The sequence below is a fragment of the Ochotona curzoniae genome, unplaced genomic scaffold (genome assembly GCF_017591425.1).
Source record: "Ochotona curzoniae isolate NIBS_2020 unplaced genomic scaffold, NIBS_Ocur_1.0 contig_3498, whole genome shotgun sequence".
NCBI classification, from domain to species: domain Eukaryota; kingdom Metazoa; phylum Chordata; class Mammalia; order Lagomorpha; family Ochotonidae; genus Ochotona; species Ochotona curzoniae.
The window spans coordinates 27226806-27242876 of NW_024465885.1; the positions used below are offsets into that span (position 1 = coordinate 27226806).

At 41.5% G+C, this 16071-nt stretch overlaps 1 protein-coding gene across 3 annotated transcripts in view; it reads right to left on the reverse strand.

Moving 5' to 3' along the window:
• Positions 1 to 9966, reverse strand: part of ROBO2 (roundabout guidance receptor 2) — a 576432-nt gene extending 566466 nt beyond the window's left edge. For all 3 annotated transcript variants that reach the window (XM_040980633.1, XM_040980632.1, XM_040980631.1), the window contains exon 1: positions 9236 to 9966. In XM_040980633.1, coding sequence (XP_040836567.1) covers positions 9236 to 9296 — 61 coding nt within the window. In that variant the 5' untranslated portion in view covers positions 9297 to 9966. The remainder of the gene's footprint in view (positions 1 to 9235) is intronic.
• Between the last annotated feature and the right edge of the window lie 6105 nt (positions 9967 to 16071).

Genomic DNA, 16071 nt, shown 5'->3' on the forward strand with positions numbered 1-16071 from the left:
CTAATTCACTCCCAAAATGATCACAACAGACCAGGATGGGCCATGCCTAAGCCAGGGGCCTGTAACGCCATCCTGGTCTCCAATATGAGTAACAGGGACCGATTTACTTGGTCGATCTTCCATAACCTTCCCAGGAAGGTGGGCAGGGTGTGGAAATGAAAGCAGAAAAGTCAAAACTTCTACACTCGTTTTGATATACAATGTTAGTATCAAATAATCAGTTTATCTTTCTATGCCACAGCACTAGACTTGGTATTTTATTTTTAAAGATTTATTTATTTTATTGGAAAGGCAGATTACGGAAGGGAGGAGAGACAGAGAGGAAGATCTTTCGTCCAATGACTCACTCCCCAAGCGGCCGCAATGGCCAGTGCTGCGCCAATCCGAAGCCAGGAGCCAGGAGCTTCTTTCAGGTTCGCCCATGTAGATGCAGGGTCCCAAGGCTTTGGGCCATCCTCGACTGCTTTCCCAGGCCAAAAGCAGGAGCTTCATGGGAAGTGGAGCTGCTGGGATTAGAACTGGCGCCCATATGGGTCCTGCTGTATTCAAGGAGAGGACCTTAACCACTGCGCTATCGCACTGGGTCCAGTATTTTCTTTTTAAAAGTTTACTTTCTGGGGCAGGCCTTTGGTATGGCATTTAAGTCAGTGGTCAGGATATTTGAGTTCTAAATATACTCTTACTCAATTCTTGGGTCTTGATCCTGAGTCTAGCTTCCTGCTCAATCAGATTCTATCAGTACTGATAGCTCAAATAATTGGGTTCCTGCAACCCATTGGGAGACCTGGATTCTACTCATCTGTATGTCTATTTTTGATTCTTAAACACACACACACACACACACACACACATACACAGTGAAACACATATGTGTTTTATATATATGTATGTATGTATGTATGTATGGCTATTCTGCTTCTGTTCTCATCCATGAGAAATTAACGTAGGGGAGAATAACAATAACACACAATAAAAGCACAAATGGCATTTGAGAAATAGATGATTGTGTTGTTACTAACAGAATATCCCAGACATCATAAGCTCTTGCCTATATAAACATAAGAAATGGATGGTAAGATACCTTATCTAATTGAATATATTATACTTGGTTTCCAATAGCTACAGTACTAACTGGCAATACAATAAAGTCCAGTTTAACATAGAAACAAAACCACAAATTCCCATACCTCTTGCTAGGTTCTTGCAAATTTTTTTATGATTTATTTATTTATTGGAAAGTCATATATACAGAGAGGAGGAGAGACAGAGAGGAAGATCTTCCATCCAATAATTCACTCCCCAAGTGAGCCCAACGGCCGATGCTATGCCGATCCAAAGCCAGGATCCAGGAACTTCTTCCAGGTCTCCCACACAGGCACAGGGTCCCAAGGCTTTGGGCCGTCCTCGACTGCTTTCCCAGGCCACAAGCAGGGAGCTGGATGGAAGTGGAGCTGCCGGGATTAGAACTGGCGCCCATATGGGATCCTGGCGCGTTCAAGGCGAGGACTTTAGTTGCTAGGCCACGCTGTCGGGCTTGGTTCTTGCAAATTTTCCCTAATTCTATATATTCCTGAAAAGTATATTGTCTAGTCTTCATAACAGCTTGAGCTGGACAAGGGAAAAGGCGAGGTACCGAGAACTCACTCTAGGTCTGCCAAAGACAGCCAATGATAAAACTACCTGAGGCATGACAGCCGCCCCCCAGGTACTGCAATGCAGTTACAGATTTGAAATCTCCTATATTCGCTATAGGAACTTGACTGTTAGGGTACAAGTCAGTTCAAATTTCATCTTGTTCTTTCTGTCAAAGATCTAAAGACATGAAATAAATAAGTAGAAAACCTAAAATTGAAAACAAGTTTAGGACCATCTGAAGTCTGTGCCCCTCACAATGTTATATTCTTTTATTCAGATTATCTTCGCTGATATAATCACACATTACACATCAGTGATTATTAAGTATAATGCATTCTTAGGATCAAGGTCTATGTTAGAGGAAAGAAAGCTAAGTGAACTATCTAGAAAAATAAATCAAATGGATTTAAGTAAGATTTTTCTATATTAAATGTATTTTTAGAACTCAGTAAGTTTGTTTGACACAAGATTTTGTTTTCGCAGTGCTTTATACCAAAGGCGTCAATAAAAAGAATAATCTGGATAAATATAAGTCACTCAAACTGAACCAAAATAAAGGATTACACAAGCATGCCATGTTTGTTAACAAATCGCCACTTGTAATAGGTCTTTCTTGTTTATTGCTTTCATTCACAACACCATTCACTTGAGAATCACATTTGTTCTGCAATCAGCATATGATGCAATGGAAACACACATGTCATAGCACGTTTTGCACAGCTGCATTGGTGTGGCAACAGATGAGGCCCCTAAGAAGCCACAAACTCCTCAGTCACCCGATGACTCATGCTTGTAAAATCAAATAAAAATTGTCATTATTAGATGCGGGTTATCAGTAACCTGTTTCCCAAGGTCCTTTTCTAGAGTTATTCTCTTGTCCATATTTGGCAGGGAATAGCAATATAACAAAATAACTTCTTGTTATTCTCTTGTCCATATTTGGCAGGGAATAGCAATATAACAAAATAACTTCTTACAATAAAAATAATAAGTAACACATCCATAGGGCTTATAAAGTGTTGGATATTGTTCATTGCCTGCATGAAAAGACTGAGTCCATACATATATCTACACTGATACCTCTCTGGATATCCCATTGACAGCTGTATGTCAAAACATTATTACAATTCCCATTTTATAGATAAAATCACTGAGGTTCTGGAAGGTTAATCTACTTGTACAGACTCACTTGGTAGTGTTTACTGACTATCTTTCTATAATAATCTTCAACTTCTTTCCTGTTGACAAACGACAGGTGTAATGAAACTGGGTATATTGCTTTTCTCCTCGTGCACTTTCCTCATGCCAGTGTCATTTCTCCAGGTACCACTTCTGCCTAATGTGATTGCCAATCTTTCTGCCCATTCCACTAAGGCCTACGTTAAGTGATCCATTCAGCAGTATTCCTTCTTGGATTGTGCCAGTTGGAAATCATCTATCCACTCTGAGTTCCCTGACTTGGTTGCACATATTTCAAATCTCCCTTTGTCCAGAAAACTGTCCTAAATAAACAGACACATCTTCACACCTGATCTAGATAGCATCCTAGAAGTCCTCAACTTTCAGTGCTGGGGAGGGGATATGGTTCTTTTATGCTCTTGAGAATCATTTGAAGACACGTCATGTGAAAACTTGATACTTCACCCAACAGTATTTCCAAAGGTGAGGTGAGGATCAGATCAGAGTGAATATCAACACTGAAAAAACTATTCTTAGACGCAAAAGGGTTACATACGACCAAATGGTCTAGTGTGTGTGGCTCCTCACAGGTGAAAGACAGAATACGAAATTTCCAGAACTCAAAATGTCATTTGAATAAACCACACATGACTAGATGCCAGCACTGCTACCTAACCTGATAGAGCTGCTGCCTACTCCACCAGCATCTCATGTGGGTACTGATTCATGGCCAAGCTGCTCCAATTCTGATCTAGTGACCTGCTTAACATCCTGGAAAAAAGCAGCAGAAGATGCATGACATGTTTGGGTCCCTACTATAACCTACATGGGAGACATGGATGAAGCTACTGGATCAATGTGCTTCAGCCCTGGCCTTTGCTGTTATCTGGGAATGAACCAGCAACGGGGGAAGATTGTTTTCTGTCTTCCCTTCCTTCTCAATAGCTTGGACTTTCAAATATATACATAAAAATCTTAAAAGCATGCATGACTGGTGTCTTTGCCTCTGCCCTCTGTAAACTAACATATACACACTTATTCACAATCTAGCTGAAATGGTGATTTTCAGAAATCACACCACACATGAATATCAGCATCTCAAAAGGATTCTGTAAACACATTTTCATTTATTTCACAAATATTTACCTCTTCCATGCCTTTCAGTGCTCCAGGCACTGCAGGTGCAACGATAAACACCAGAGAAAAAGATTAGTTCCTGCCCTAGAATTTTGGTGTAGACAGACAATAGAAAAATAACATCTACACCTATTGTTGGGAGAACATTCTCCGTATGTCTCTCTTGTTTCTGTGCATCTTGCAAGCGGAGACACTAACTACTGCTTTATTCCAAACCATGTTTCCAAGGATATTTATAAAGCACAACAGCCTTAGAAAATATAGGTAATATCCCTTGGGAGCAGAAGGCAAATTTGCTTAGTGTCGAATATAATAAAGATAATGTCTTCTTCTGGTCAAAGGTTAGGCAAGTTATCTTATTACCCATTATAAAATACCCAGGTCTCAAGATCAGGGTTCCTGAGCTGTGAGGCTAACCCACTAAGAATTTTTCATACCTGGACCCTCCATGTGGCCTCTATGGGAGGCTTGGAGCTATATGAATCAATACAAACATAAGTCATACTGTTTATTGTGGCACACATCAAGATATTCTTCATCTCAACAGGGAATCTAATGTCTTCAGCTAGTAATCAAGCAGCTGTGACAGGCTCTGTACTCTGCCAGGAGGGACATTAAGATACCAGTTCCAAGGGGTAAATGTTTGGCCTAGCAGTTGAGGTGTTAATCCCATATCCTAGTTTAGATACCGATATTGGGCTGTAGCTCCTGATTTGCTTCCTGCTACAAAGACCATGGGAAGTTGAGCCTTTGTCACCTATATAAGAGACTTAGACTGAGTTCCAAGCTCCCAGTTTTGCTATAAGCTTAATCCTGGATTAATCCTGGATGGGATCTCCTTGATTCTGACAGTATTGTAAAATAGTGAATGTGAGTGGGAACATCTACCTGTTGTCTGCAACATTCTTTCTGCTTTATAACATGTTTGCAAGTGCTCATAGAACAACTATGGGGTAGCGGAACAGGAACCAAACACACGCACACGCACACATGCACACACACACACACACACACACACACACACAAATACATACACAAAATGGTGTGCACTTCAATTATCTGGGGATACATCAATTACAGTTCCAGGTACTGGGGAGATAAGACTACACAGACAAAGCAAATTGTATTCTCAGGGATCTTATATCCCCCCATGCAGTTAGGGTAATCTGAGACATATTTCATGAATGAACACTTCAAGTCAGTGAGATCATGGTCTAAATGCTTAAAGTCAGCATTGTGGTCTAAAGGGTTAAGCCATCACCCGCAGAGCCAGCAGCCCACAGGTGGGCCAGCGCTGATCCAGCTCCTTGCTAATTTGCTTAGAAAGGTCATAGCACATGGCCTGGTTCCTGGGCCCTTGCCACCCATGTATAAGACCCAAATCAGGCTCCAGACTCCTGGATTCCTAGCTATTGTGACTATTTGAGAAGTAAACCAGCAGAAAGAAGATCCTTCTGTTACTCTCTGTCTGTAAATCTTGTTTTCAATTTATCTCTTTTTTTTAAGTGAAGAAGGAAAAACACAACTAGATAATCAAAAAATGAAACATTACAATGTATATTAACATATCTCTTTAAATGCAGATTTTATATTAAATAATCAGTATCATCTATCTTCTTCCCTCACTAATGTTTCTTACTTCCTTTCACTAAGACCAAACATAAAACAAAAACAAACAATAAACCCCAAAAAGTGAAAGAGTAGTAGAAGAAAAACAAGGGAAGTTGGGAAGTAGAAAAGAGAAGGAAAAGAAGAAATAAAAAGGAAAATATATTAAAAAAGAAAGATATCACATATTACTGTAAATACAGAGCTCCTTCACTTTCTTCCTGTATCCAAATTAAAGCGATGTATCTACATATTCATGTTTTTATTATCAAAGATGCTGCTATGTAGACTTCCCAGGGAATGAAATAACCAGAACTGTTCTGTGTATTATCATGACTTTAACTTTTCTTCAAGATATTCCTGCTTAATGTTCTAAGAAATCCTTTTGTTTTATGGTCCACGTGTTGCATAGCATCAAAGGTTATTCAAACAAAGTCAATTCAGACATGATATTACTGCATTGCTGCAAGAACAAATTTCAGGTTACTTATATGTAATTTAAGTTCCGAAATAGACTACATATGGCTACGATAATGAGCCCATTACTGAAAGAAGCACTTTAGCAAAATGTATAAACGTATAGAAGAAATTATACATCCGCACTACACACACGCATTATCTTTCTCTGCCCATACATCTTACGTGCCATTTTCACTTCAGAACTGTTAACAAGATGAGAAAACCACCTCCATTTTTGAACCATGTCTTCACAGTATTGTAAAATTATCGGACGACATAATGAACGCAATAAAGCCGGCATTTAAATGTCCTGTGATCATTCAAGCTATTTCTTTGTTAAAAAAAAAAAACTAAAAAGCTCTACTCCTGTTTTGAAACAGAGAAGTTTAGAAAAGTAAATCCTAAACTCAATACAGATTCTCTTATGTAACCCTGAACAAAAATATGCATGTAGTTAATTAATCTGTAGCTAATAAAAGTATTTTTATTTACATCCTAGACGGAGAAGTTCGCCTGCAGTTCTCCACTAACTTAATATTCATTCTCCTATGGACTGTTACAAGGGCAGGATACTAAAAATCATAAATAATATTAGCATGCATCTTCTATGAAGAGGCCAAACTTAGCATTTTTTCATACATATAAATAACCCACCAAGCAAATTTTAATGCAAATGTGTGTATCATTTGTCACTGAATAAAATTAATTTCTCTGTCTAGCACAAGGATAGTCAGTATATCTTTGAAATGGTACAAGCTTCTCTAAATTTGAAATTCATGTGGAGAATATGTACACACCTCCAAGAAGGGTAATAAGTAAATACAAATCATGGGATCCTGGAAGGGTAACAAAGCTTAGAGATCCTACAAACCAGCCTACTCAGCCTGTATGGGAAGGCTTAGTCCCAATGTATTAAGACAGCCTAGGGGGCAGTGTTGCCTACATCCCAAATTTCAACAATCCCCATAGAAAGACTGTCAGCGCTCTGAAGTATCCAAAGGCAACCCAATGTCAAATGTATAATTAATACACTAATTCAGTAAGACTCCTCTCAGTTCCCTTTACTTTTGACCTAGTAAACACTAACTTACAAAGCTAGCTGCTCGCACACACACACACACACACACACACACACACACACACACACTTTGACATTGCCTTTTCAATCTCAATTCCTTAACCTCCTCAAATGTTATTCACTACATTACTAGGAATTCTACTGCATAACTGTGGCCCAGACACAAATCTCTTCCCTATGCTACACTGTTAAATGAGAACAAACATTCTAGGTAGTTCTTTAGAGCAGTAGAGGAATGGTGTGGAAGGGAGGATAGGAAGGGAGAGAGGGAAGAGGAGGGAGGAATGAAGAGAAGAGGGACGGAATGAAGCGAGACATGATGTCTTGCTATCCCCGCAAGCTGGTTAATTGCATTTGTTTCCTGTATCTCCAAACTCCCCAGTACATTAATTACATTCTGTAACACAAAGCTCTTCTGATTCCCTGTCACTTCCACTGAGCGATTTAATTGTATTCCTCATAGCAACATAGTGATTAAAAAAAAAACCTTAGTGATAATTATGTAATGTACTAAACAGTTTATACATACATTTCTGTCATTGAGATATGTAAATTAATGGTTCATAAGGACATATTACTTAAAAAGTTGTGCCAAAGTCTGCTTATCATGATAATCAAACAGATTTGAGACAAATATGCAACCCTTTTGCTTATGGTAATCTCAATGTATCCTAAAGGTAGATGTGTTGAAGAAGAAAAAGGGGCAGTGATAATAAGATGCTAGTCATTTCCACAATAGCAAAGGTTAATTCATAAACCTAGAGTACTTAGAGGGAAGAAAGAAGCAGGGCACATAGATGTGCCCCTTGCGTACTGTCAAGTGGTGTGGGTAAACATACTGATGTAGCCCATGATTGAAAACAGCTACTCAACAGTAGGTAAACTCATCTTCATTGCCTGTTTACAGAAAAGCTGCCTTTCTGAGTCCCATTCATTGGGATCTATGCAGGCATAGCTGCCAACAACCAAGCTAGCACCCAAAGACAGGAAAAAATAGGCAGTGTCCCAAATAATGAATTCATCCCCAATGCAGATGCTACAGGAAAGTTTATGTGGCAACAAGCTATTATGATAGCTCAAATGTCTCAAACCATAGACCAGAGTATACCCCAAGAAAAGAAATTAATCTCAAACTCTATACTCGATGTGGGATGTTGGAAGACAAGCTGTTTTCCTACTGATTTACTCATGCTTTCCAATGACAGAAAACGTTCAGTCTCTGCAAGGTTCGCAGCAAGCATCCTTTTGACAGTCTTTTTTGGAAACCAACAACAACAACAACAACAAAGGTCAACAACGATATCCATTCTTCCATTAAAAGAGTTCCCCTAAAAGGATTTTGCCATAATCTCAGAAGCAACTCACATCCTCTGAAATCTGTGGTAAGGAAACTGAATCTGAACAAAAGACAGTAGGATCTGGAGCGGAATGCCGTGTGCCTGACCTACAGAGGGAGGGAGCCACCTACAGCACCTGTTGGAGATGCCCATTATTTCGTCCACTGAGGACAGAGCTCAGGGCTCTATTTCCTCCGCCAGCCCACAGCTGATGCTACCTCCTTCTTGGAGCCTCGCCCAGTCTCACTTTTGACAGTTTTCTCCCTGTGATTCAAATTCTCCCTTCTCCTTGTCCGTTAGGAAACCAGTCTCCGGCATACAGGTGCTGCTCATTGATCCCTGAGAAACCCAGGCTGGAATGCCCAATCACTGAGTCTTCCTGCCAGCGTCTATTTACTCGATTTCTCCACTTGTGTTTCTGAGCCAAAGTTCAGGCACCATATCAGCCAGCAAATGAAGAGTAGGCACCATAGTAATGTGCTTGTTCAAAAAAAAAAAAAAAATCAGCATGCCTTTCTAACAAAGCTGGAAGCCCATCATTTATTACCCAACTCGAGCAATTAAATTACAGCAGCAATAACAATAGGTGGTTACTAACATGTTCCACTTACAGCGGTTTAGGAACAAAAGCCTTAAAGCCTCTACTCTCAAAGCCCCAGTGGCTGCCCCAAACGGATAAACAGGCATGATGACATTTTATTTACAACCCAAGCTGGACTCCGAAAGAGCTAGACTGAGTTTTTCTGCGAGGGAAGTGGGGACAGGAGGGTCAAAATAAAGGATAAAAGCATCTTTAACTTACCGTCTACTGGAACATATAAAAATCCACAGAGCAGTAGTTGTGTAAACATCAGCAGACTCATTTTGACATATTTTAAAAAAGGGAGATCCAGATTGCTTTTAGAAACCAATCCCAGAGAGCAAAAGTACAAAAATAAGTATCAAAAAAAGAGGTAGGTCCAAAGTTTAGACTTTCCTAGATAGGGCCCGAAGTCAAGCAGAGCAGATCCCAAGATCGGAAGGGTTGGTGGAGACGGCTCTTGAATGGGGCACATGGAGATCCACGCAGAATGCCTGCTACGCTTCCACTCGCGGGCTCCCTAAATTCCCACCGATTCAACCCAGCTGGAGGGATTATTCAAGTGCATCTAACCCTCTCTTCTTATGCTCCATTGCAATCCAAAGCAAGTTCTTTCTTCACAAGTCAAAAAGATAAAGGGGGAGGAAAAAGACCTAGTTCCTAGAAAGTGCTCCACAAACTTGCCAGCACTCTGCCGAAAAACCATTGGCCTGCCTACGGGATTTTTCCTTCCCCGGGTCGCTTCCGTAGCAGCTCTCCTTCTGGAGTTTCTTGGAAAAATAATAACAATTTCTCACTGAACTTCCATCATAAGCATATGTCAAAGCAACACTTTGCAGGCGGGCAGAACCTGGCGGGGCCTCTCCTTTGCAGTCTCGGTGCTTCTTTCTCTCTCTCAAAAGAGAGGAAAAAGGAAATCTGCACGACTCGGGTAGAGATTCCCAACTCCTACGTGGTGAGGCAGCGGGGAGGGAGGAAAGGAGAAGGAAGGAGGGAGAGAGGGAGGTGCCGGGCGGAGGCTGAGGCCACCCCCGCGGGGCCGCCTCTCGGCGAGTGTGCGCCCAGCGCCCTGCGCGGCCGGAGCCCAGTCGGGCAGACCCTGAGCGCGCGCTCCAGCCGCTCGCCCGGACCCCGCGGCCGCCGCTCCGGCAGCCCGGCAGCAGAGCGTCCGCCTCCTCGTGCAGCTGCCGCGGCTGGCAGGACTTAGAGGAGTGAAGGCGAGGAGGCGGACGGGGAGGGGAGGGAAAAAAAAAAGCTGCTCGGAGTCGGCCCGGCGAGGGGGGCGGGGGCTGCTTGGGGGGTGCGCTGAGTCCTCCACCGCCCCACTTCTCCACCCTCCCGGGCAGGAGGCGGGGGGCACCAGCCCAGGGAACGAGTCCTGCAAGGGGCAACCGGGAACGAATTCGGAGCCCCGCTGGCTTTGCCCCGTGCCGAGGCCACAGGTCACCTCCGGCCTCTCCTCGGGGTCCCCTCGCCGTTCTCCTCCTCCCCTCCGCGCCACCTCCGGAGGGGATAGGTGGGCTCTAGCCTCCTGCTCCTCGCAGCGGCCCCGTTTAATGGGCAGGTAATTTTCTCGGTGAGTGATTTCATGGAAGCCCTTCCTAATTATTCATCCTTCCGTCTGCCGGAGCTGCACGCGCTTTCTGGAAAAAGCTCGTCCTCCAGCACCCAGGGCGCAGCGTCATTACCCGTTAATATCACAACAACACTCAGTCTGCACCTTTTAGCTAAAATGAGAGGCTGGGAGGCAGCCGGCAAAAGGAAAGGAAACGGGGTTAGCACCTTTTGGAGCGGAAAGCCTGTCTGGGTGTGTGCGCCCTACTCGCTAAAAATAAATAAATAAATAATAAACTGACGGTGGGACAGGAGTGTCCGTGCTCATCCCGGGCCGCGGTAACCCACGTCTGTGTCCCCGCTGGCTCCGGGAGGAGGAAGGACCGAGGGACCAAGGAAAGGAGCGTCCTCTCTGCCTGGAGGCTGCCGGATGACTCTGATCGGGGGCTTGGGGGAAGTGAGGGGGTTCAGCACAGGATACTGCAAGTGGGAAGTGGGGATCCCGGACCCTGGGCGAAGTATCCCAAGCCTTCACCCGCCCAGAGACCAGCACCTCTGAAAGGAAGTTGGGAAAAACCAGCTCCGATCCCGGAAGCCGATAACACAGCTGAACTACTAAAGCACCCCCCCCAAAAGAGTCCGATTTCAGCCCCCAAAGGACAAACCCCCAAGCATGAAGGCAAAAGCCGCCGAGTGGATTCCGTCCGGGCACCGGGGCAGGCTGAGGAAGCCCCACGGTAGATCAAAGGGATGCCAGGGGCTGGGCGCCCTGGCCTGGCCGCCGGTGTGGCCGGCCCACGTGTGATCACAGGCTCGCTGCGAGCTGTTTGATGCTTGCTCCGCTGATTAGAAGGCGGCTTAGAGGGACGCAGGCGGCCCCGGTAACCGGCGGAACGCCGGACGGTGAGTCTCTAGTTCCCCCTACTGGAAAGCATTAGGAAATATTCACTCAGTTGCAACCGGTTCGAGGAAGTCTTTTGTTTGGCTGGGGACATTTTGGAGGTGCCACTTAACTTAGTTCACCCTAGCTGATCCTTTTGTTAATAAACAAAAACAACACAAATGGTCAGCCACGTTGGAACAATTAGAGTTCCTATGATGTCCCAGCGTGTTTGAAAGCGACAGAAAAACAGACTAAAACGAATGAAACACATCGCTCTCTTTAAGAAGCATTCAAAGAATAATTCCAGTACTCTTTAAATGTACAAAATTTACAATATTTAATTGGTGGGGGGGGAAAGGTGAAACTTTCATTTAAAACATCTGGACTGGGTTAGGGGTCTGCAATGGCCAAATCTACCTCATTCTTCTCCATTCTATCCAACCCCCTCTCCTTTTCAGTCCAATCTTCTACCATTGATGCAATAGAAAAGAATTCTGAATATCATCTCCCTAATCGCAAACAGCGCAGACATTAGCATATCATGCCGGCTTTCCAGATCTTCAACAGGGATCTCAGAGAGCTTCACTTGAAAGAATTTCCTTATGGCCACTCATCAATGAGGCAGAGGAGAAGCTCCACTTTATACTTAGTACATTCCCTGTCTCTTATCCACTGAGACACAGAGAAATCAGAAGACCAAGTTGGAGACTGACCCAATTACCGTCATCTAGGGCTGAAGGATACACTACTTTGTATCTTACACAAGGTTATCTTTATGTAGCCTGTGATAAATGATTTCACATAGAAGAGTTTATATAAGTGAAATATATTTGGTTACAGTTAATTGCCTTTTCTGGCCCAAACTCATCATCTTGAGTTCCTAATTACCTACTAAAAGTGGCAGTCACTTCACACCAGCTCTATCTTTTATGATATCAGCTACTACATGATAGGGTCAAGTCTTACCAAAAGAATTCGGATCCCACGTGTTTTGCTCTACTTGAACACAAACTCATAAATGATGGGTTGAGAAGGATGCGTTCAACATAAGATATGCCCCAGGAAAACGTGACTGTACAAGAAGCTGGTGCCGGTGGGCATTTGGGGTGCTGGCTAAGCTGCTTCTTGGGGTGTCTGTGTCTGGTATAGGAGTTTGCAGGTCCTGTTTTCTCATATCCGGGAGGGTGGATGGAGCTGGCTCCCAGCCACAGCTGGATGGAGGGTCCTGACTTCTGGCTTCAGCCTGACCAAACCTTGTTTGTTGTCGCTCAAAGGTTGGAGAGAACCAGCAGTAGGGAGGTCTCTCTCCCTCTCCCTGCCTTTCAAATTGATTAGATAAATGGACATGTTAAAAAGGCTTAAAATCTCACTCTGATCATTCAGAGCTGTGACCAAGACAGTCACGCTAGAATCGCAACAATGATCAGTCATCAGTCAGAAGTTTTATATGGATAGCGTGAAGTCCACGTGGATCAAATAAACCGACTTTGAAAAGAGTTGGTAGGATCTGTACTTGAAAATTGTGTGTATTTCAATTAGGTTTAACACAATTTCAGTCGCTACTGTAGGTGCAATACATGGGTTTCTCACTCAGATTTTTGTTTTCTATTAAAGAGACATTTTCAAAACCTTAGCCTAGTACAAGTTGGAAACTCAACGTTAGCAATGTTTGAAGAAAAAAAAATCTTTAGGGTTTCATTAAGAAACCAGCAATGATTGAGAACAATAAAACTTCCATGCACCCGAGTTTTAATACAATCGGGAGTTGGCTTTAAAAATCTATCCAGATACGAGCTATCTTTGCTAAACAGTTGAATACAAAACTGAACGGAGAAATCTAGGCTTCTTTTATGTAGAATTTGAAATAGTGTTGTTACATACTCACAGCCACAGGAAGGCAATGCGCACAACGTAGTGTATAAAATACTAATACTTCTTTCTCATATCAGGCTTCACAAGCATGTAGTATAAACTCTAAAACCCCAGTCACATTCTCATTCTTTCCATCATGCCCTTATGATAAACCTGCATATATAGAAAAGCCAAACTCAGGGGAGGAAGAACATCATTGTAGCATAGTGAGTGAAGCTACTGTGTGCAATGCCAGTATCCAACTTGGGACTATAGATTCCCCGCTGAACTGCTTGTGATCCAGCTCTTTGCTAAAGGCCTGGAACAAAACCAGTGGAAAACATCCAAGCGTCTGGGTTTCTATCGGCATGAAAGTCTCAGAAAAAAACTCCTCGCTCCTGACTTCAGACTGACCCATGCCAGCCATTGTGGACAAATGGAAATGAACCAGTAGACTACATCTTTCTTTCTCTTTATTGGCTTTTCCAAATTAATAACATCTTTTTTTTAAAAAAATTTTTTTTGATCCATATGGTGAACTTATATTCCTTCAATAATTAATTTTTTAAATTTCTTTGAAGTGTTAAATTTTGTTGCTGATGTTATTTCCAGAGGGGATCACTGAAGATTGGGTGACTAGCTCAGGTTGTAAAAGGCACAATCTTTCTTGAATTTCATATCCGACCGCAAAGTCAGGCAATGCCTTATAGGATTGACTTATGACACCTTCCCCTTTACAGAAATATTTTAAAAGTTTAAAAATTTGCTTTCACTGACTAACTTAAGAAAAATCTTGCACCAAAAGATAACAGAAATATACACCAAAACACAGAAGTACACTATTTTGTTTTCAAAATCAAAGAATCTCTCTAACGATCTAATCAACACCTAGTAGCTGTTCAGGTCAAAGTTTCCTACATAAAATATCTGTATAATGTGATAGAGAAATGCCACATTTAAGTAAATGCATGGTTATTACCCACAAAAGGACAGAAGAATTAAGGTAAGTTAAGTATTAAAAACCCTGACTGGAAACTAATGATTCATTCCTGTATTTTGTTATTATTCCCCAGAAAGGATTTACAGGAGCCACAATAAAATCATTATTGTTCTTCTGAAATCTTTTCCAATCAACAGTAAATTCATTTTGGAGTGTGTACTGATACTTCTTTTTTTTGGTAATAAAAATATATATCATTTATTTATATAAAATTTATCTGCAAGTATGTATCTATTTATATAGTCTTTTTGATATATTACATGGTTATAGTTTAAAATCTCTTCTTTAGAAATTTGAGATTTGGAATTTGGCACAGTGATTTAAGAAGCTAATCTGGAGCAGTCCTGGCATCTCATATGGATGTTGTTCTAGTCCTGACTGCTCCACTTCCAATCCAGCTACCTGATAATACCCTGGGATGGCAGTGTAGGCTGGTCCAAGGACTTGGGCTCCTGCACCATGTAGGACACATGGAAGAAGCTCCTGGCTCCCAGCTTCAGACCAGCGAAGCTCTGTTCATTATGGCCATTTGGAGAGTGAGCCTGCAGATAGAAGTGTACTCTGTCTCTCTCTCTCTCTGAGATCAGTGATATTTTATTTATCTCTATCATCGCTACATAAGTTGCTCATCGGCTCACAGATAATTTTTAGTAAAATATAAAACACAAATCATGATCAAAGTTAAGACATGTCTCTTTTGGTAACAAAGATGATAACCCCTCATTTAGGTTAGCCTAATGTTTTTACAAAATAAGGACTATTGCCAAAAAAATACAAATTATCTAATAGTCTTCTTCAGTCATTAACTGAGAATGGGCCAGGTTTGCTGTATGTGCAAGGATTTTCTTTTTTTTTCTGTTCCTTATTTTTTGCCATTTCTGAATCAATGACCCCAAGTTTATGTTTTTTATTTTAGTATATAGCCTAACTTTAATGACATAAAAATAATACACTTCTTGCTATTTTTGTATCACAATATCATGAAAACAAGAAAACCTCTTTGATTGTTTGCCAAATGACACCAAGTCCATCTGTTTCAATTTGGACTTTATATAATTGAATTTTAGCAACACATAACTGTAATCCCAGTAGGAAAAAGTACTATAAACTCAAAACAGAATTTTTATTTATTTAAAAGAAAACAAGGATTGCCAGAGATTTGCGGAAAGGCTCATCCTTTTTAAAGGCCCCAAGATTTTATGGTTTTTTTTCTCATTAAACTTTTAGACAAGTTTCATAATAGGATTCTTCAAATTACAAAAAGTTCTTCCCCCCTTAACATGGCATTGATCCAAAGGCACATGTAATCCAATTGAACTGCTTATGGTTCTACCATGCTAAAGAACTAATCTGCTTGGAAACACATTTTGAATCTTTTCCAATATCCAAACTATTTTAATTCTGCCTGATCAAATACATACATTTGTATAAACATACATGCATACATACATAAATCCTGAAGATCATCTTATAAAGAATGAGAGCCTTATGGTGTCAGATACCAGTGAGGAATTCAGACAATATAATTTTGTTTAAAAAATATGAGAAGTATTCATTTGGCCTAATGGTTAAGATCCCTCATGTAAGAGTATCTAAATTTGATCTCCAGTTTTAGCCTCTGGCTCCAGCTTCCAATTCTATAGACCCTACGAGGTAACTGTAATATCTCCTATAATTGTGTTATTGTCAACTAGGAGATCTGGATTGACTTCCCAGGTATCAACCTGACCATGGGTTTCAGTCTGTTTACACCAAAATAAATGTATCTTT